The sequence below is a fragment of the Podarcis bocagei genome (assembly GCF_964188305.1).
Source record: "Podarcis bocagei genome assembly, chromosome: 9".
Taxonomy (NCBI): Eukaryota; Metazoa; Chordata; class Lepidosauria; order Squamata; family Lacertidae; genus Podarcis; species Podarcis bocagei.
In genome coordinates, this window is record NC_138134.1 from 64,526,236 (window position 1) to 64,548,326 (window position 22,091).

The 22,091-nt window shown below is 44.9% G+C and overlaps 1 protein-coding gene and 1 long non-coding RNA gene across 5 annotated transcripts in view; one reads left to right on the plus strand and one right to left on the minus strand.

The window, feature by feature from the left end:
• The window catches only part of HERC3 (HECT and RLD domain containing E3 ubiquitin protein ligase 3), a 60,261-nt gene that overhangs the window by 21,667 nt on the left and 16,503 nt on the right, over positions 1 to 22,091 (minus strand). For 2 of the 4 annotated variants that reach the window (XM_081206963.1, XM_081206964.1), the window contains exons 2-11: positions 18,498 to 18,762; positions 12,486 to 12,645; positions 11,411 to 11,487; positions 9,730 to 9,951; positions 8,765 to 8,856; positions 6,935 to 7,065; positions 5,440 to 5,600; positions 3,432 to 3,508; positions 2,838 to 2,962; positions 1,268 to 1,327 (exon numbers count right to left, since the gene is read on the minus strand). In XM_081206963.1, the coding sequence (XP_081063089.1) occupies positions 1,268 to 1,327; positions 2,838 to 2,962; positions 3,432 to 3,508; positions 5,440 to 5,600; positions 6,935 to 7,065; positions 8,765 to 8,856; positions 9,730 to 9,951; positions 11,411 to 11,487; positions 12,486 to 12,645; positions 18,498 to 18,723 (1,331 nt within the window). In that variant the 5' untranslated portion in view covers positions 18,724 to 18,762. Of the gene's footprint in view, positions 1 to 1,267; positions 1,331 to 2,837; positions 2,963 to 3,431; positions 3,509 to 5,439; positions 5,601 to 6,934; positions 7,066 to 8,764; positions 8,857 to 9,729; positions 9,952 to 11,410; positions 11,488 to 12,485; positions 12,646 to 18,497; positions 18,763 to 22,091 lie in introns of all 4 variants that reach the window. The other 2 variants (XM_081206961.1, XM_081206962.1) reach the window with 1 other exon arrangement.
• LOC308594412 lies at positions 167 to 2,068 on the plus strand. The gene is made up of 2 exons (XR_014011451.1): positions 167 to 693; positions 1,437 to 2,068. It is a non-coding gene; the product is annotated as an uncharacterized lncRNA (long non-coding RNA).

Here is a 22,091-nt window from a genome sequence, read left to right on the forward strand (position 1 = left end):
CCTTATTAACTGGGGGAGCTGTATAAAACCACAGCTTATTTAGCAACCATGTGCAGATTTTAGGTTCGGCAGCAATTTGCCAACTGAATGCCAGTTGTAAAGGAATACCAACTGCAAAGAATGGAAATTGCTTTCATGCCCAGTTTATTGGCTTTCTGGAAGCACCTGATGGTGGGGGAAAGGATGATAGATTAGGTGAGTGTTTGCTAGATCCAGCTGGAGATTCTCTAGCTGATGTGAAGCGAGGAAAGACGACACCCAGTAATCTAGACCTGCAATCCTTCTAGTAAAACAAAAAAACTGCAGCTTAACACGCTCTTGAGACGTTACATCACAAGCAACGTCTGTAGCATTTTACAGGTGGAAGTGCCGTTCCGTGAGCACGTCAGTGCTCCAAACGCCAACCACAAATTCCTTCCCCGGCACAAACATGCTGCTAAGTTAGCTGCCGAGGGTGCAACAGCAGGTGCCCTCTTGGGGAAGAAGCTCCATTTAAATCACGTATCGTATTTGCCAGTTGACTGCTAAAAGCTCATAGGATGCATAGAGAGCTAAACGTAGCCCCTGATACCTTAGCTACCATTGCCATAACAACACAGACAATGGACCCGAGAAGGTTCCTTCCAAGGCGCCTGGAGGATCATGTTATCCTAAGGGTACAGAGCCAGCACACAGAATTGGTTCTGACAGGATGTAAGTTCAGCCAGGGAGCTTTTTCTATGCCTGCATCAGCCGTCAAAAATCTTACATAAAGCTGCTTGGTCAGGCAGTGTCCCTCCTCCCCTCCACATGGTTGGCCCTAGGCTGTGAGGCCTCTTATGTAACCGTCACTAGGATTCGCAGAACAGCTAGTCTTGGGGGTCCAAGTATTTCCCCCTCTTCTATGCCTCCACCCTCCTTGGTCAGGAAGCCACCAACTACTTCTTATTGCTTAAAAAAAAATTAATTCTCACCTTCCCCACCCCCTCTGGATCTCAAATTGGCAAAAACATGGCTCTCCCCATCTCCGTATTATTTTCACAACAACCCTGTGACATAGGTTAACGGCTAAGAGATGATGGTTGGGCCCAAGGTCACACAGTGAGCTCCCTGGATTTGAACCCGGGTCTCCAAGGTCCTAGTCCAACACCCTGACTACTAGACCACACTGGCCCTCATAGACTGAAACCTCATTGGCTACCCGCTTTACATCTGCTTGATCAAGAGTCACCACTGCAGGGACTAAGCCTGTGTTTCCTCCTGCCCTATGTAAGTTTAAGGCACTTACTTCTTTTCTAAGAAGCTCCCGTTCCAGCAGGCAGCCGAGGACAGGATCTGCACAACCTCACTGCTTAGAGTGGAGGGACAAGAAGAGAGAGGGACATGGGTTATATGGCCACGCTGTTGTTTTTCACATAGTATATTTACTTTTTGAGTTCCATTGCCCTTGCTCTGAGGTGAAATCATCATGGAACCAGCAAGGGTAGCCTAAGTGACATCTGTGGAGATTGGCTGCCCAGCTGTCAGTCTCGCGATGTAACTATGACATCAGGTGGCCCGTTCTCCCTTTGGAGCTGCACGAGAAAGGGAATTCCAAACCCAGCCTCAATACTGTCAGCCTTGTGGAGGCTGACTGAGGCAGCTTCAGCATGGGACAATTGTGTCATGCCTCAGAAGTACTGAATCGAACAACTCAAAGCATGGATTCCACCTGCCCATCTCTGGAGGGGTTTCTTCAGGGCCACTGCAAAATGTTGCTGGGGACCTCTGAAGACAGGATGAAAATTATCCATGTGATGCAGAGGAGTCCATAACAGAAATCCAGACAGCAGCAGCTCCCCTACCCACTGAACTTTTTTCACCAAGTTTGGGAAACTAGTTGACTAGCCCTCACTTGAAGATCGTGAAGTATTTCTAAAAGTTAAGTCGCTTCCTCTGGTGCCCCCAAAAAACAAGTGCCTAGAATTTCCTTGCTTTCAGAAACCCATCAGCAAATTATTTGATTCCATTTATGAATCACTTCCCATAAAATATCGCAAAGGGATTTCAGAGTAGAAAAAAAACCTGGCAATAAAAAGAATAAAAACAATGGCAATGGTTGCCTAAACGACTGTCTACATCTCCTTAGATAGCCTCTGGCTTTTACACATGTGTGGTCTACCACCCACATCTATTTTAGAAATGCCATAAAGTATTGTAGCCTGGCAGAAGACGACTAAACAAGTAGCTGGGAAATTTGGAAAGTGATACTTGGAAACAAACTCTGACTCAACACTAGAACGCACCTACAGCAGAGAGCTGCAGAGTCACCATCGACAGCTTGATGTAAGCCAAGGATGTTGGCCATGCAGATGTTGCTGAACTACAATACCCATCATCCCTGGCCATTGGCCATGCTTGCTGGGGCTGATGGGAGTTGCAGTTCTGCAGCATCTGATGTAAGCCATCACACCACTCAGTGGAAGCAACAATCTGAGCAGGCCCTCTGTCTACCCTGAGCTGCAAGGCCGCTGCTCCAGCAGCCAACAGAGAACAGCATATTCACTGGTACATGATGCAAGAAAAGGATTCTGATTTTCAGTTCCACTCTGGAAGGCAGAAATTATGGCACACACATCTCGGGGGTGGAGACGACAAAAAAATGAGGTCTACAGGAGTCTATAGGCCACGGATGAGCTTACAGGGTCATTTCAGAACAGGAGGAGCAGCTCAAGCACATCCCATACCAACCCATCCAAGGGCAACCATACGGTTTCCAGAGGTTACGTCCCAACCCTTGAACACCTATGAAGATTTCATACGAAGCCACAAGGAAGAAATACTGAACAGTGCGTCAGAAAAGCAAAAAAGGAACATACTTCACTGAATTAGGATTGTTCTTTTCCGAAAGCTTTTGTCTCCACATGTCTATTGTATCGTCATTAATCAAACAGGTGTAGTCACTTTGATTTATGGCCCGGAAATCATCCGCTGGCTGAGAATTCTGGAAAAGGAGGTAGGTCTCAACGCGGATTTCGCCAAGTGGGATTGGAGGGGCTTCACTACAGCTTTTGTTAACATGCGAGGGGAGCTTCCCTCTAGGGAGGCCCTTTTGGCTGGGGTTTCCTACCATGCGCCACCCCCACCCCAGAATAGGCCATGCCTACAACTAGATAACTTAAACAGAGATGATATGTATCAGCTCCAAGAACCATCCTCCCCGGGGACTGTTTGGATGTCCTCTCCAACCTCATTATGGACAGCATCTCATTCTCCTGCCCTGTCCATTTCTGGTCCTGTCACTGAATGCTGGAGTGTTCGTCCAAGCCAACTGATGTTACAGTTGTGTCATATATGGGACCTGCCTTTCCTTCGCATACCCTCTTATCAGAAGTGCATGAGTTTGAGGCCCACTCGGGGAAGAAAGGAGAAGCAGCCAAATAACATCCCTACCAGCCGTGGCCCCTATTTACCTCTGTTTCAGAGCAAAGCACGAACGCTTGGTCTCCTCCAGAGAAGATATGTTTAACAATGTAATATTTACACGCATCTGTTGGGAGAAGAACGAAGCAAATTAGTTACAGCGCAGTACTCACAAACACCCTACGTACTTCCTTTTCCCTTGCAAACCAGGATCACAAAAGCTATTCAGGGGCCAGCAAACTTTTTCAGCAGGGGGCCGGTCCACTGTCCCTCAGACCTTGTGCGGGGCTGGACTATATTTTGAAAAAAAAATATGAACAAATTCCTATGCCCCACAAATAACCCAGAGATGCATTTCAAATAAAAGCACACATTCTACTCATGTAAAAACACCAGGCAGGCCCACAAATAACCCAGAGATGCATTTTAAATAAAAGGACACATTCTACTCATGTAAAAACACCAGGCAGGCCCACAAATAACCCAGAGATGCATTTTAAATAAAAGGACACATATTACTCATGTAAAAACACACTGATTCCCAGACCGTCCGTGGTCCGGATTTAGAAGGCGATTGGGCCGCATCCGGCCCCTGGGCCTTAGTTTGACTACCCATGCTATAGATCATAATGCCTCTTTGGAGTGGCTGTCTGCCTGGCACAACTCAAAAGACAAGAGACCAAAGGCATTCGCTATTTTTTAAGACAATGTTCTTAATTTACATTATTTAGAATTTATACCACTGCTTTCTCTTTGCTGCATTAACTGTTGTCTCAGAAACTGTGAAATGGCGGACTGTCTCCTCTAAGCAGCATGCTCTTCTGAAGCTTAGCTGAAGACTCAATTTTATTTGGCATACTGTGACACAGTGCAGAGCAGGAGCACAGGAAGATGGCTTACACCAAGGGAGGCCCATGATCTGTCTGGTTCAGTACTGTCTACATTGCTCGCCAGCAGCTCTCTAGGGTTTCAGGCCAGAGTCGTTCCCATTCCTAACTGGAGACACAGGGGATCAAACTTGGCTTTTCTGCATGTGAAGAGTCTCCTAACAACTCTCAGGACCCTTAACAAACTACAGTTCCCAGGATTCCTTGGGGGAAGTCATGGCTGTCTAAAGTGGTGTAACACTATGGCAGATCAAGTTGATGAACTATGCCGAAATGGCAAAATTAACTGGGAAGCTCAGGGACCAAGAAGACAAGAAATTTTAAAAAAGAATGGGAAATGTTTATAACGTATGTACAAAATCACTGCAAACAGGTCAAAACATTAGCAGGATTTTAAATACATTTGTAATGTAATAGAAACTACAGATAATTTAGGATGATGAAAAACTTGGAGAAATATTGATATGCAGATGAAAACAGAATTAAGAGGACCCACGGATAGGATAGGGGGAGGGGAGAGTCAGAAGATTCAGAGTAATCTCAATACATGAATGTGTATGACATTTTGATGTAACTTTATTCTTTTTCTTTCTTCTTCTTTTTTTTTTGAAAATCAAATTAAAAAATTGATTTTAAAAAGTGGTTTAACACTGCTTTAAATGTTTAGTGCAGATGGAGTCCTTAAGTTCTCATCCATAATGGACTCTTTTTTGTCAGCACAGAGAGAAAAATAAGTGACAGCACACTAGCTGTCACTCTTCAACATTCCCAACAGATGGTAAAGCTTGGGCATTATCAATTTGCTGCTTCAGAAACAAATGTGTGATTGATTGATTTATTTATTTATTTATTTATTTATTTATTTATTTATGGCAACTATAACCCACCCTTTAGCAAAAAACCAAACAAAAAACCCTTTCCATAGCAGCTTGCAAAAATCAGCACTAAGACAGCCCCCCTGCTCTCAGGCTCACAATCTAGAAGGACATGACACACATCAGTAATAAGCAATGTAATGGCTTGATCGATATCTAAGGTAGAGCAGCATATTCAGGCTTACTTGCACTCTGACTGGTCTCAACTGGTCTCACCTACACCTACTGGTTTCGCCTACACCCACTGAGCACGTGTCAGAATCTCAGCTTTGCTTCTGGTTCAAGTCACAACTTACCTGATCTACCAGAGATTTGTTCATTGTGAGCTGCCCAGGGGCCTTTGACTGGGGACGGACATTTAAGACTGCAGGTGTGTCCAGTTCCCAGCTGGCCTCTGGTTCCACAGCCGAATGCATAGATAATTCCTGAAGAAGGCACAAAGGCGAGAGTGTGCTGCCTGCAAACAACAGAACAAAAATATTGCAAAGTTCATAAGAGTCTGCACAGATATGTATTTCTGCTTACAGTTGCTTTTTTAAAAGCAGGAATAAAATCAGTAAAAAAAAATAATGGAGTAGAGAAAGTGTTTTGTTCTTTCATTATTAACTGTCAAGAGGGATTGGAAAACATTCATCTTTATGCATACATTTGGTGGCTGGAAAAAACGGTTCCTGCCAGCCCCAGGATCAAAGGGTGGAAAGCTTTTAACTCTTGTTTTTGGAATGTTTTAAATCATAGAACTGTTGGAAGGGACCCCAAGGTTCATCTAGTCCAACCCCCTGCAATGAAGAGAAGAAGAGTTTGGATTTGATATCCCGCCTTTCACTCCCCTTCAGGAGTCTCAAAGCGGCTAACATTCTCCTTTCCCTTCCTCCCCCACAACAAACACTCTGTGAGGTGAGTGGGACTAAGAGACTTCAAAGAAGTGTGACTGGCCCAAGGTCACCCAGCAGCTGCATGTGGAGGAGCGGAGACGCGAACCCGGTTCCCCAGATTACGAGACTACTGCTCTTAACCACTACACCACACTGGCTCTCACCACACTGCAGGAATAAAACCAATGTTTTGGAACAAAATGCTTTGTTTAAAGCTGTGGATCAGTTTGCCACCTTGGCTTCCTCTGGGAGGAAGGGTGGGATATAAACTGAATAAACAATAAATACTATCTTCCCCCAACCATATTACAATTTAAACACTTATTCCGTATACTACTTTTCCCACCCTCCACCCTCGTATGTATCTGGCCGTAACGGATATAAAGAAATGCACTGAGCTGTCTTCAAAATTCCAAATACGAACCTGCAGCTTTCAGGGATGCCATTGCGCATCCTAACCTCTCGCTGCAACAGCTCTTAAGAATAAAACAGCAATGGCCACTTAATTTAAGCACAGATTTATATACAGTGGTACCTCTGGTTACGAACTTAATTTGTTCCGGAGGTCCGTTCTTAACCTGAAACCGTTCTTAACCTGAGGTACCACTTTAGCTAATGGGGCCTCCCACTGCCGCCGGCGCGCGATTTCTGTTCTCATCCTGGGGCAAAGTTCTTAACCCGAGGTACTACTTCCAGGTTAGCGGAGTCTGTAACCCAAAGTGTTTGTAACCCGAGGTACCACAGTACAGAGAACATGTAAGATATATGAAAGAACGTGCAGCGCCATTATCCTACTCTGAGCCCGGCAGATTCCAGCTGCTGCGGTTTCTACTGTGCTAGGGGGCAAGCAAGGCTGACCATTCCCCTGTCCCCCGCGCCACACACTTGCGAAGGAAGAACCAAAGCACTCACTCACCTACCACAAGCGATTTGGGACACCTCACTGCCCATCAGCTCCAGGACCCTTCTGGGGTTGACTTCATCGTTCAAGGAATCGTGGCCAAGCTGCCCACAGGAGCCCGAGCCGAAGGTAAACACCCCTCCACTCTGGCAAAGAAAGGGCAGATAACAATAGTTCCACTTAGAGAACTCACAAGAGCACCGGCTGTTTGCCCAGCTGAACAGGAAAGCTGCTTTAGCGGTGCTCAAGTCCTGCAGCCAAACCACAGGCGGCCATAGGAATTTCAAAGATCATCTCCAGTAGCAAACGACGTTATTTGCCGGCACCCAAAGACGTTTCCGAGCACAATTCAAAGTGTTGGTGCTGACCTTCAACGCCCTAAAGGGCCTCGGCCCTGTATACCTGAAGGAGCATCTCCACCCCCATGGTTCAGCCTGGACACTGAGGTCCAGCCGGGGCGTTCCAAGGGGGTGCCATTACAAAGGCGGGGGGACAAAATGCCGACCCCTGTTCGGTGGCCAGCCCCCAGTGGTGCACCAAGCCCTCTGGCATGAGCGCCGCTCTGGGTACAGGAGCAGGTTGCTTCGCCTCTGGGTCCAGCTCCGAGGGTCTTCTGGTGGTTCCCTCACGTGAAGCTACAGGGAACCAGGGAAAGGGCCTTCTCAGTAGTTGTGCCCATCCTGTGGAATGCCCTCCCATCAGATGTCAAGGAAATAAACAACTATCTATGTGGGAAAGTTTTTAATGTTTTATTATGCTTTTATATTTTTTGGAAGTGGCCCAGAATGGCTGAGGCAACCAGTCAAAAGGGTGAGGTACTAATAATATTACAGTGCTACTTTGGTTCTCAAACTTAATCCGTTCCGGAAGTCCGTTCCAAAACCCAAGCTTAGTTTCAAAACTAAGGCGAGCTTTCCCATTGAAAGTAATGCAAAACGGATTAATCCGTTCCAGACTTTTTAAAAGAACCCCTAAAACAGCCATTTAACATGAATTTTACTGTCTAACGAGACCATTGATCCATAAAATGAAAGCAATAAACAACATACTGCAGTCACACAATCAATCAATCAATCAATCAATCAGTTGCTGAACTGGATTCCACACAGTCACAAAAATGAAAGAAAAAAGCCACAAAAACCAAAACACAAAATAAATAGCAAAAGCAGACAGACCTCAGAGTAACACTCAAAACAGAAGTGTGGCACTCAAAACGGAGCACGTTTGGCTTCCAAAAAAAGTTCACAAACTGGAACACTTACTTCCACGTTTGCGGTATTTGGGTTCCAAGTTGTTTGAGTACCAAGGCGTTTGAGAACCAAGGTACCACAGTAATAATGAATAGTAGTAGTAGAAGAAGAAAAAGAAGTATTATTAAGTAATATACATAAATCTAAGAAGAAGGGGAGACCTATTCTACCTCTGGGGTGTGCTTGTTTTGTCTTTATCCTCAGGCAGCTGTTGATTTAGTTTTGGTTTTTTTAATGGACAGAAGCATTACAGTAAGATGCCCACACCCAAACCAATGTCTCTGTGGAGGTCATAAAAACTAAGTCAGACAGAAGTGACAAAGGAGGACGTTTTAGATCTAGCAGACAAATTAAAAACAAGTCAAAGCAGACAGATGGTGTGCACCCAAGGGACAGTACATACAGTTTCTCAGTGGTGAGGGAGAAGCATTCTGGAATATTTCTCTTCATTATAGAAGAATACTGCTTTCATTAAAGCAGCCTAGTCATAGATGGGAGGTGCTATAGGAAGTGTGGAAACTCAAAACCTGCAAGTAATCCTCCTGTCTCCTCCACCTGTACCCCTGATGATGCTTAATAAGGATTTTCCCTTTACCTTTGTCAGGACTGCTGTGTGGTCATTCCCACAGCTGATATAGACAACCTTTTGAGTCCTCAAGAGCTTCACGTGGCAGGGAGACTCCCGGTCTGCAGTTGGAGAAAACAAAGAACGAGGTTGTGAAATATTGCAATACTCACAGGGCAGCTCTGGGCAAGTCTTGGTCTCTTAAACTCAGTTTCTCAGCCTATAAGATTATTATATAGATCATATATATATATATAATAATAATCATTAAAGTAAGCTGCTAAAGAAGTGGACTAACAAAATAACCTGTTGCCATCAACTCAGTTACGTATACTATTCCCAAAGCCAAGCAGTGAGGTCACACAAGATACAGCCAAACTCTGTTCACATTTTAGAAGACATCTGAAGGCAGCCCAGTATAGGAATTGCTTTTTTAATGTTTGATGTTTTACTGTGCTTAATGTGTTTCATTTGTTGGAGGCCAACACAGATGGGCAGCATATTAATTAATTTATTAACTAACTAACTGTTGTTGTTTTTGCTGCTGCTGTTGTAGTAGTAGTAGTACAGTGCTACCTCGGGTTAAGTACGTAATTCATTTCGGAGGTCCGTACTTACCCTGAAACTGTTCTTAACCTGAAGCACCACTTTAGCTAATGGGGCCTGCTGCTGCTGCTGCGCCGCTGGAGCACGATTTCTGTTCTCATCCTGAAGCAAAGTTCTTAACCTGAAGCACTATTTCTGGGTTAGCAGAGTCTGTAACCTGAAGAGTATGTAACCTGAGGTACCACTGTAGTATGTATCACAGCGTGATTTAATTCGGCAACCAAGCTGGGCTAGAATCAAATTAGCTGCCCCGTGGGACCAAGGAACGAAAAGTAGTCTACACGTCTTAAAACTAATAAGCATAGGTCTCCTTTCACGTTGGGTGAGCAGCACAAGAATAATTCCAAAAACAAAAATTGTCAATGTCTACGGACGACTGCTTGAATTACCTCTCTCATCACTCAGGCCCAGTTGTCCTGAGGCGTTCTTCCCCCAACCAAACACAGCTCCGGAGAGAGACAAGGCAAAGCTATGCGCCCCTCCTGCATCCACCTGGGCCAAAGGGATCCCTTCAAGCGATCTGACGCGCTGAGGACTGGTTTGGGAGGGGAACTCTTTGCCCAGCCCAAGTTGCCCGTGGTTGTTCTGTCCCCAGGAGAAGAACTGTCCATCTGGAAAAAAAGAAACCAAGACACAGGTTGACAGCGGTCAGAAAAATAAACCCCCTGTTATATTACAGCGTGTTGACAGAATGAGTGTATGAGGTGTTAAGAGAGGGGTAGTACCTCTGGTGAGGGACACGTCGTGCTCCATCCACCTTTGGTCCCCACCCTGCACTCAAGCTCACCTGTAGCTCCTAGGAGCTGTCAGCATGCCACACCCCGGGAATGGCTTCAACTGGCCGGCTAAACCAGGTGAGGATAGCCAATGGGTCTCAAACCCTCAGTGAGTGAGGGACTTTCCTTGCATGCAAAGACAGGATCCGGTGGACTGAACAGATGAGACCAATAGCGGGTCCAGTGGTCAAGAAGGTGGTTTCTGCCCATGTTGTAGAGGGAGGTGAGGAGCAGATGGGGCTCGCCACCCTGGGAAGGGAGCCCATTTAGGAGAAGGGAAACTCTGATTCTAAGCCTTCACTGCCTTGCCTTCTTTGGGAGAAGAAACGGCTAAGCAGTAAACCCAGCTGTTGTTGGACTACAACTCCCACCATCCCTAGCTAGCAGGACTAGTGGTCAGGGATGATGGGAATTGTAGTTCAAAAAAACCCAGCTGGAGACCCAAGTTTGGAAGCTCCTGCAGCCAATCGGAAGCCGCAGAAGCCCCATCAGACATTTGGGTTGCAAAGAACGTTCACAAACTGGAACGCTCACTTCTGGGTTTCAATCGTTTAGGAGCCAAAATGTCCAAGTACCAAAATGTTCGGAATCCAAGGTACAACTGTACTTCATTTGGGAGGAAAGGCAGAATCTAAAACATAATTGTTACTACTAATACTACTAATAGTAATGTTGCAGAACTAGTAAGAAAGCTTAGCTATTAGAGGTGGCAAAAGGGTGGAAGGAAGAAGCAGCCCCGACAATAATGGACTGGCATAATAAACTACAAGAATTTGCTGAAATGGCGCAGTTGACAAATAGCCTGAGAGGCAATTCAGAACAAAAATTTATGGAAAAATGGGATAGATATAAAATATATGTTCAAAAATATAATAAAGGTTCACTATCTATGCTAGCATTCGATTGACATTGGAGAGAAATTGAGTTGAGAAACAACATTAAAGGTACATATTGATATAGGAATGTACTAGATAAAATATAAAGAAATAAACAATAATAAGAGTACATTCATTTGTAAAAAAAGATTATACAATGAGATTGACAGGAAGTCCATAGTGTTGGTACAAATGTTATTTTGAAATGGCTTTATGTCTTTGTTTTTTATTTTATTTTATTTTTTCTTTCTTTAGGTACATAAACTTGGTATATAAACTTTATATACATGTTGGAAATTATATTATAATATGCCCTGTAATGTAATATGATAATGTATACATATGTGACTTAAGAACGTTAATAAAATAAAAATTTTTAAAAAAGAAAGCTTAGCTATTATAAGTTAATATTACCATACCAGCTGCAAGAGCAAGACAATGCCAATTGCCACAGGAGACCTGAAGTATCATCTCTTGATTCAGTTTTTTTATCAACCTAAAACAGCAAAACAATTCATTTATTTTATTTTTTAAAACAACAAAACATAACAGCAGAAACACACACTAAAATAATACCTCTAGTCTTAACAACTGTGTCGTTATGAAGGGAACTTATGTTAAACAGTTTAGAACGCATCATCTGGAAGCTTAAGCAAAAATGGCTTTGCTTTTTAAAACACTGCAGTTCAGTGCAGACAACAAGAGGAGCTTTAGATAAAAATAGCCTTTTTATAGTATCCTCTCATTTGGTGTTCTAACTATGCCTGGCTCTTGCATCACCTTAGGGATGAGATTCTTAAATTAAGGTCTCTGGTGCACTTTTAGATTGTACCAGAGCGCACAGTGCAAATGAACACATAAAACTACTGGAGAGTAAAGACTTCTACTGCAGGCTGAACAGAAGCTTGCAGAAATTCAACAGGTGGAGCCTTTTCAAGTACAAAAAGAAAATTATGGGAAAAGATGCACCATGCATGTGCTGTCTAATTCGCTGCGTAATGTCACACCTCCATGGCGGCCATTTTGTGTCCAATGCCCACAGCGTTCTCTCAAAATTCAGTGTGCCCATTGGTCCAAAATGTTGGTCCAGGGTCAAGGCAACAGTAGAGAAGGCAAATACGAGAGACTAAGAGGAGAGGTGCGTCCACAAACTCAAGCACACATTAAAATACAGTGAGAAGGGGTTGCAGGATTGCACAGCTACTCTCCCACCACACGTGCGCCAATGTACAGGCACACAGTTCTTCCACATGACAGGAGGCGAAATGTGCCATCGCCTTCCCCTTCACATGTGCATTGGTGTGCTAATATGCACATTTAGGGTCCCTTGTAGTACTATAAAGTTCAGCAGGGTATGGGTGCATGCCCAGTCAGTGCGTAGAATTTCATTCCACACACACACACCCTAAAAAGCAACAAGGGATTATTTAGTCTGAACACCGCTGGTATCAAGCTACATAGCAAAGCACGGCGTTTGGTAACCGCTCCAATTACCTTGGTACAGCCACCGAGTCTTCTGCCGTTGTGAGGCCCAGCTGTCCATCGCTACCTGCCCCCCAGGAAAAGAGTTGGCCTTGGTCACTGAGGGCCACGCTGTGAGATTCCCCACAGGCAACATGGACTATGCGCTGATCAGCTAAAGCGTCAATTTGCTCTGAGGGGAAAAGAGAAGAATAACGCTGGTGGAACATGCTAAGCGACAAAACACATGTGATTATCGTTCAAAGCAAAGTTTGGGTGTATGTGTGCAGAAAGAGATATACACACCTTAAAAAAATATCTCATCTAATATAAATTTTGGAAAGTTGTTCATTTGCCAGCTACGCATTTGGACAGGGTCTTAATATATTACAACCAAATTCTGTGTGATGGTTTAGGATCAGATTTTCTGTGTGGATTTGGATACCACCGGACGCCATTTTGAATCAAGATGGCAGACTGAGCCTTTTCACAAAGGCACAAACTTTAGTCACTGAACTCAAAACTGCACTGGTTTTTGGTTTTTAAGACTTCACAAGCAATGCCAGGTATGAGGTGTATGAAAATAAAGTCATTTCGCTTTCACCCATTTTGAAATGATACAGAGGCTGATGAGAAACATGTTAGTTAGATGCAGCAGACATGTGCAGTGTTTATGTGTGTGCACTGTGTGCAGCCACACAGCCAGGATGCAGAGAGCTACTTCACAGTCCGTCAACTTAGAGCAAGAATTTTTCCTCAGGAGTCCCATCCCTCACCACAAACTATTTGGGTTTCAGGAAGGAGACTCTCCCATCCCTACCGGGAGCTGCCAAGGATTGAACCTGCAACCTTCTGCATGCAAGACAGGTGCTCTTCAACTAAGCTATGGCCCCTTCCCCTAGCAAATAAGCAAGCAGTAGGATCTGACTGTCAAGAAGCTTCTCTTAACTACCGTTAAGAAACAGTCACCCATTACGTAAGTCCAGTAGATGTAGAACAGTCTCCTGGGACAACAGAACAAATCAAGCCTCTGACCATGTCAGGGAACTGCCATCGGAGCCAGAGGGAGAGGGAGGGCTCCAGAGGGGTTCCGGAGAGCATCCCGGGAGGGAGAGAAGCAGCACATCTTCTGGGGAAGGAAATCAGCGTAACACCAGTGGAGAAGGGGGGCAGATGGGGGAATCGGCGAGGTGGCTCCAAGACTCCTCGCCGGGAACCAGTGAGGAGAGCCCGGGTCCTCCGATGCCCACACCCTCCCTGCGCAGAAGGCTTCCGCGCAGGGAAAGTAGGCGGAGACTAGGCGTCAAAGAGCTTCTTTGCTGGAAGAAGTTCAAGAAACGCCCACTAACGGATTCTGCCAGCGATTGACACAGCCACGGGTGAGTGGCTGTCCAGACAGAAAGGGTTCGTTCAGGCAACCAGCCAAGGGTGGCGTTGATTTACACACAAGCAACCCCTAGAACCATTACAGACCACTTTCATCTGCAAAGTAACTCCAATCTAACTTGGGCAGTGATTGTTTAACCAATGCCGTCTATAATGGGGGGTGAAATCCCCAAAAAGGATGTTACTTTTCTCTGTATGCCACAACAGCTGCGAGAATATTACTAGCGAAGAATTGAAAGAAACAAGATTTACCAATTAGAATGGCAGATGAAGATGATGGATTATATGGAGCTTGCCGAACTGACTGGGAGACTCCGAGACCAGAGAGAAGAGACGGTGGAAGAAGATTGGAAGAAGTTTAAAGAATACTTGAAAAAAATATGTTAATATTTAAATCTTAGAATAGCTCTGGAAGTGGATATAGGCTGTAGGGTTAGAAGTAGAAGATAGTGTATTTTAAAGTAGTTTTATTTGTAAGTGATAAAAAGATTTTTATGGTAAAAGCAAGTGTGATAAAAAAGGGCTAGAAATTATGATATATGTAAACTGCTAAAGATGAGGTAAAATGAAAATCGGATGGGGGGACTTGGGGAAGCTTGCCTAACAATGTTTAGAAAAAATAAGGATAAGACAAGAATTTGTTTGTATTGTTTGTTTTTCTGTTTGTGTTGTTTAGTTGTGCTATAAAATGAATAAAAAAATAGTGGGGGGAATGCCATCTATAATGACTGGTGGAAGCTAAGGTCTCGGGGCTAAAGGATTTCCCCGTCTCTTGCTTGTAAAGATGTTTTAAATGGAGAGAAGTGTATTCTGCATGAAAGGGACACGTACTACTATTAGCTATCCTGAGCAGCAGAGGAGGTGCTCAGTTTGCTGGAGCACACCAGGCAGAACAGAAAGGCTTTTATACAGATGGTGCCCCGCTAAGAGGCTGGCAGCGCTGTTAAGAGCTTGCTAAAACTGAAAATAGCTGTCCAGGAGAACAGTCTCCCTTCCCCACTTTCAGCTGCTATGCGCATCGCAGTGATTCACAAGCAGATGGAACAGTTCCTTCCCAGATGGAATGTGCTTTTTGGTCTATCAACTTGTCCCTTTAATGCCGTTTGGGATCTGGAGAAAAGGAGGCACAATTAATTGCCGCAGGGTCCCTGAAATCGTCAAGCGAAAATCCCAGGGAGGAAAAGATTTCAGTCCTGCAAGAAGAGCAGAGGGGTGCAAAACGAGGACACGTCTCCGATTCATAAATCATTTACTTTATTTTCTTCCTAGCTGCTGCACTACAACACCCGTTACTTAATCTTAATTGCAGCTGCTAGGATAAATCTTCGGATGTGGACATTTCAATGGGCAGGAATATCTACAGAAGCATGCACAGGCCCTCCAAACTTCCATCCTGAATCCCTCCAAGATGCACGAGGGCATAGAAACCTGAGGCATCCTCAGCCATGAGCTTCTTCTTGCTGACAAATGATTGGCATCAGATAGCCTATTACAGCTGGGGGTTTTTTATGGTCAGATCCTATCACATAAGAAGAGTCCCGCTGCATCAGACCAAAGGACTGTCTAGCCCAACATTCTGTTCCCCCAGTGACCAACCACAGTGTTAGTAATTCCCCAGGGACTTTTTGCAAATGGCGCAGGTCCACCTGCGACCATGCAGAGATCTCTGGACGACAGTTGGCAACTGGCAACTCCATCTGGCTGGCCCCTCCAGCTTTCTTAAGCAGCTAAGCAGAAGAGCTTAATTATTGCCTTTATATCTCACCAAGGAGTATATGGTTCACGCCTTCCTCAATTAATCCCTACAGTGACCCTTTGAGGTAGATCAAGAGGCTGTGACTGGCCCAAGGTCATATCTGAGTGGAGATTTGAACCCTGATCTCCCAAGGTCCTAGTCCAACACTCTAACCACTACACCACACTGGCTTCCTGGAGGGTACTTCTGCTACAGGACAGCTATATAAAGTTGGTAAATAAATATGGAGAAAGCAAAACGTCACTTTAGAGAAGAAGCTGAAATATTTTCCTTGAAGCTTGAATATGTTTTATTCTGGATTGTTTTGTTTGACGTTTTCATGTTTTGTAAACCACTCTCAAGATATTTTCTTTGAAATATAAAGCAGCATAGAAACAGGGAGGAAATGGCACCTAAATACTCTGTTGTGGCAACCGTAACCTGGGTTTAAGGTGCCATTCAGCGATTAGCTCATATATCTGAGTTTCTAACACCGCGACCAGATGATTACAGGAAACTCACCAGCAGGATCTGAGTGCTACTGTGCTCTCCTGCTCACGATCCCCAGCTCAATTCAAGGTGCTGGCTTTGGCCTATAAAGCCTTATGCAGCTCAAGACTTCAGTGCCTCAAGAAGCACAAACCTGGACCCTGCGTTCCTCATCTGAGGCCTGTGCATTTTCTGAGGGATGTGTGGGTCTTTTCAGTCATGTCTCCCTGCTTGTGGTACACTCTTCTCCAAGGAAGTACACCTGGTGATATCATTCTCTTTTTTCTTCTTCTATGTGCCAGGCAAAAACATTTCTATTTACCCAGGGCTTTGTTCCTTAATTGGGAGAATAACTAGCAATGTCTGTGACCTCTTTTTGTATTCATGCCTGTAACTGGGGTGCTCCTTTGATGTATATATATTTATGGATAAGTGTTTTAAGTCTTATGTGTTTTTGTGCCTGATTTTAAAGTTTCCTGCTATTTTTATCACGCAAATCAGTACGAGACAATTTGGTGCAGAAAGCGAGAAATGAATTGTCACCATCATGATCTCGGAAGCACACAGTTCAAACCTGGAAGCTTGACCAGATTGCCAACTAGTTAGTGCAAATGCTATGCGTATCAGTACCAAGCCAGAAAACTTTCTGCATCCTGGTTGGGAAAAAAGCACAGTCTGTTACAGCCAGCTGGCAAAGCCTCCCAAAATCCACCCTGCAAACACATTAAGGACAAACAGTTTCAAAAACATGGTGCTTGGGGCAGATTAAAATAATCCCTACAAGAAGATGGAACAGAAATGGAATAACAGGATTTCAAGAGCAAACTTCTCAGGAATGAAAATCTGCAAGAGGAAGTTTGTGAAAAGAGCTTTTTTGGGTTGCAACTCAAAAGCACAAGCTAAATTTAGCCGAGTATACTTTCACTGGTAATTCTGACCTGAGTTTCCTCTACCTCCCACCCAGATATTTTTACACAACAATTAGGGACCTCAGGCATACTTGCCAAACTGGCAATCCCCTATCCATGGTGGGAGTATCAAGACTAAAAAGTCCCACCCCCCAGACCCAATCCCTGAACCATGACCCTCGAAGACAGGAATCTGTAAGCTGTGGCCCTCCAGTTAAGGGTGGTCAGAGTGGTTTATCCACCAGTTCCTATTGCCAGGGACTGCTAGCTTTCTAGTAAGCATCTGGGCAGCAGTATGGACCAAACTAAACTCATACGCATCTCTTCGTTCAAGAGTAAAGGGACAGGCAGCATCACCTGAACACGACACTCTCCTGACACACTAGCCTACTATCTCCAGTCAAAGGTTACTTTGGGATCAGCCAGAATGAAATGTGAGCCAAACAGGAGCCGGTGGCTGAAATGGAAACTCCCAGCATCAGCCGCAAGAACTAATGGAACACTGTCAGGAAAGCCTCTGGGGCCTGTCTACCTGGCCTTCGGAAACCTCTCCCTTCACAGGCCCTGATCCACGGTGGGAAAGTGCCCTTGAGCTATGACAGTGCCTCCTGCTTGTTCAGACGCAGGACAGAGAGGGAGGAGAAACTAGCTTACTACACAAGGGTTACATTTATGATTCTTGCTCTAGCCCACTTTTGCCTGCTCAGCAGGGCTGGGCGTTATTTGGTTTTCAACACTGTGATACATCACCAGCTAAACATTGTGATATATCAATATATGACGATGTCAGAAATAAAGATGGAACTATGTAGAGGCGAACAGCAGGGCTGGGCAATATTTGGTTTTCAGCATCACGATGTATCACCAGGAAAACATCGCAAATATACTGATATATCCTGGGATAGCTCAGTCAGTAGAGCATGAGACTCAATCTCAGCGTTGTAGCTTTGAGCCCTACGTTGGGCAAAAGATTCCTGCATTGCAAGGGGGTTGGACTAGATACCCCTCGTGGTCCCTTCCAACTCTTTTGATTCCATGCTTCTATGACGTCTGAAATAAGGATGGAGCTATGAAGAGGCATTGGGTGACATCACGTTTTTCCCCATGCTGTGATTTATGCATAGCTCACACACTCACACACCATGATTCCAAATATATTGCCAGGTCAAAAATAGTGAAAACCGATGATCACGATATGGACTTCAAACTGGTTTCGGATATGTCGGTATTATCACCCAGACCTACTGCTCAGCACCAGCATGTGGCCCCCAGGAGGTTACCCAGAATGGAACATGGCCCTGCCCTATACACCTCCAGGCTGGCGTCATTGCCAGACTGTACTCCTATTTCAATATAATTTCTAGGTCACCCTTCAGTATAAACCTCCCACGATGGGGTACAATTAATAATAAAATGGAAGGAGAAGCAAAGACAAGCCAAACCTGAACCCCAGAACCAGCTACCAGCAGAGCTATTTCATTAAATGTGAACAAGCACCTGGCTGCAGATGCGGTGACACAACCTTACCTGGCTTGCTTCCTTCCCTCTCGTGGCCGAGTTGCCCTTTCCTGTTCAAGCCACATGTATACACCTCGCCATCCTCCAGCAGGAAGATAGAATGGTTCTCGCCACAAGCCACTTCCTTGACGCTCTTCTCGTGAATGAACCCGCTGCTCCGGGGCTCGGTGATTATCGCTTGCAGCACGTTACCTTCCCCAGGGTGTCCCAAAGACCAATATCCCCAACATAACATCTTCTCTTCTTTTAGCAAGTCATGTATCTTGGTTTTTTCCTGAGGGAGGAGAAGAGGGGAAACCAATCCATAAATCAGGAATCATCTACAGACCAGGCAAACAGGACCACAGGAAGTGATGCTGGCAAAAGGAGCCATTTCCTGTCCCATCATGCAAACAAAGGAGCAGTAGTTCTTTTCTGCAGCTTCCATTCCTTGGAATAACTTTCCTGAAAGATGCCCAGCGGCAAACTATTTTTCTAACAGTTTCAATTTCATTTATTTAAGCAATTTACTATATACTGCTAATATTTGGGATTAGGGGAGCGGGCCTCTGGGCAGTATACAACGTATCTTAAAACACCGATTAAAAATCAAATAATTTTTAATAATCCACAATCGAAAACCAAATTAGCAACCCAAAGGGCACCATGGTAAGCAATACACATGAAAACCAAGTGCAATAATAATAATAATAATAATAATAATAATAATAATAATAATAATAATAATATAATCCTCCATGCTGCACCTTCAGAACTTGGTGTGATGGATCACGTGTTGCTAATACAACCCACCCCCCTTCCAGAAGTCAAAAACACAACACACACAAATACCACCATGTTCGGTGGCGAGTGTTCTCTGAATGCAGCTTGCCAGCTGGCAGAGTAGCCACAGCAGCAAATAAAACTTCAACGCTCTTGTTCGCTGGGACATTAATGCCAGAACAAATTTGTTTCTGTTGACAGTGCCTTCATTATGTAAATTGATGGCTTGTTCCTTCCACAACTCTCTCTACATGCAAAGCACTTTATGTCCTCGTTTCACTGCAGGTCAGCATCTGAACTTAAGGCAGATGCTCCTCTTAACAACTGCACATCACCCCAGACCAACTGGGCTATTCCATGGGAAGCTGTCCGCCATGGTATAGCCAAGGAACCTGGAACAGGTGGAGTGGGAGACACTGTCAGCATCCAGATTCCAGTCTTATGCATTCAGGGCTGGCTCCCATGCAGAATGCTGTCTAGCAATTTATTTGCTGATGGGGAAGTAATGGCCACTGATAACATAGTTATTTAACAGGGGAAGAAGAGGAAGGCAGGGCAAGCTATGCAACGACAGCTGCTGTGGTATAAGTAGAGGCTGTGACATGGGCAGCGACAGCCTGCATAGGGCAAGTTAAGTAGGGCTGGACACTTTGAGCTGATCTGGAAAGAGTACGGCTTGCCATACTAAGTGAACAAGGTTCGGGCTCATGAGAACCCCATTGCACTTCTGCAGTGTGGAGACCAGAAGCACCTGCCTCCATTTTCAAATAGCCAGTTTGTTGTTTTGTCCAGACTAGGGGACTATGGATTGCTTTAGCTACCGTTGATTCCAAAAAGCCAAAATCATGAACCACGATGTGTATGTTTGTTAGCTAAGATCAACCACAGTTTATCCCATTGGGACCAAACAAACTGTGGTTAGTTGCAAACGTAGGCAGCTTCTTCTGATTTCTTCCTTGCAGCCACAATAAAGGAGGGAGTACACAGGCAGGTACATAGGGACGCGGGTGGCGCTGTGGGTTAAACCACAGAGCCTAGGACTTGCCGATCAGAAGGTCGGCGGTTCGAATCCCCGTGACGGGGTGAGCTCCTGTTGCTCGGTCCCTGCTCCTGCCAACCTAGCAGTTCAAAAGCACATCAAAGTGCAAGTAGATAAATAGGTACCGCTCCGGCAGGAAGGTAAACGGCGTTTCTGTGTGCTGCTCTGGTTCGCCAGAAGCGGCTTAGTCATGCTGGCCACATGACCTGGAAGCTGTACGCCGGCTCCCTTGGCCAATAAAGCGAGATGAGTACCGCAACCCCAGAGTCAGTCACGACTGGACCTAATGGTCAGGGGTCCCTTTACCTTTACACAGGCCCATAGATGACTTGTGTAGAGCTAAACCATGGTTTTGCACCCAATCTACACTATACTCCTCCTACATCAGCCTTCAGCAACCTGGTGGCCTTCCTATGCTTTGGACTGGGGCTAATGGGAGTTGTAGTCCCAAACATCAGGAGAGCACTAGGTTGAAGGAGACTGCCCTACATCATGTAACAGCTCCTTCCCTACACAGATGCTGAAACAGAAGAAGCATTCACTTTTGTTTCAGGACTCTAGTGGGGCCAGGTCACTGTACTGAGGTTCCTCTTGTGCCAACAGCAACATCCCTGAACCTCTGGGCAGCACAACCGTAGGCTCTCAGCAAGTTATTTCTTTAAAAAGCAAAGCAAATACTGAGATGACCTTAAGATATGAGTCATTTCCTTGCAGTATTAATTCAGTATCCAAACACTAGTAGCGAAGTCGGCAACTGGCAACCCCTAGGCCAAAACAGGCCATGAGCTACCTAGCCCTAGAGCTGCAAGCCCCAGAGTGAAAACAATGTGGATTACTTGGAAGCAAGTGATTTCCTTAAAAGGTCAGCCTGTGCTCAGGCGAAACTAGCTGCCATACCTAACACTTTAAGGAGAATCATCTTGATGAACCAATGCTTGGTAATTGCAGGGATGTAAAAAAATAAATACATCACCAGGTGCAAGTGAAATATTTATTTAGCCTTTTGCAGCCTTGGATACCTGTTATTATAAATTTGTATACCACCCTTCAACTGCATATCTCAGAGTGGTTCACAACATAAAAATACAATGTAAAACCACCAAATACATGATAAAAAAGGAACAAAAACAAACAAACAAACAAACAAATAACCCCAACTTGCCCCCAAATATTCAATAACTCAGGAACTCAGACATGTTTTCCCCCCAGTTCTATGTATTTATTGAAAAACAGTCTCAACCAGTAAATAAATATTGCCCCTTATTACTAACCTGAGCAGGCAATCTATAAATCTCCCTAGGATGAATGCTCAATGAACGAGTTCTCAGGAAACTCCTATCCCTGTCTCTCAGCTATTTCTAATAAACCTCTGTGTGTATCTGCCAGCTGAAGCTGACAGGGCATCTATATGCAAACAGTAATGCCACAAACACGTTGAGATTTGCCAAACTCTTGAAGATTTGGAGAGCTCCACTTTTCTGCTGACAGCCTGCTCAAATGCATCCCATAAACTAGCCTCTGCTAAAGAAAGAGGCATGGGAGGGGGGGATGAAGAGGGGTCAGAGGATGCCTGTCTATGCACGGAGACGCCAGCAGAAGCACGTACAGCCAACACGCGCGGGCACGCGCAGCCAGCCCCACACACACACCCCAGCTAGCTTTGCAAGCCCAGGGAAGGGGCACGTGCGCACGCGGGCACGTGTCTCTCCCTGCTTATGTTTCAGCCAGCCGGTCGCCTAGTGCCTCTCCGCCGGCTGCGGGATCCCTCAAAGGCAGCCGACCCATCACGAAAAGCAAACAGA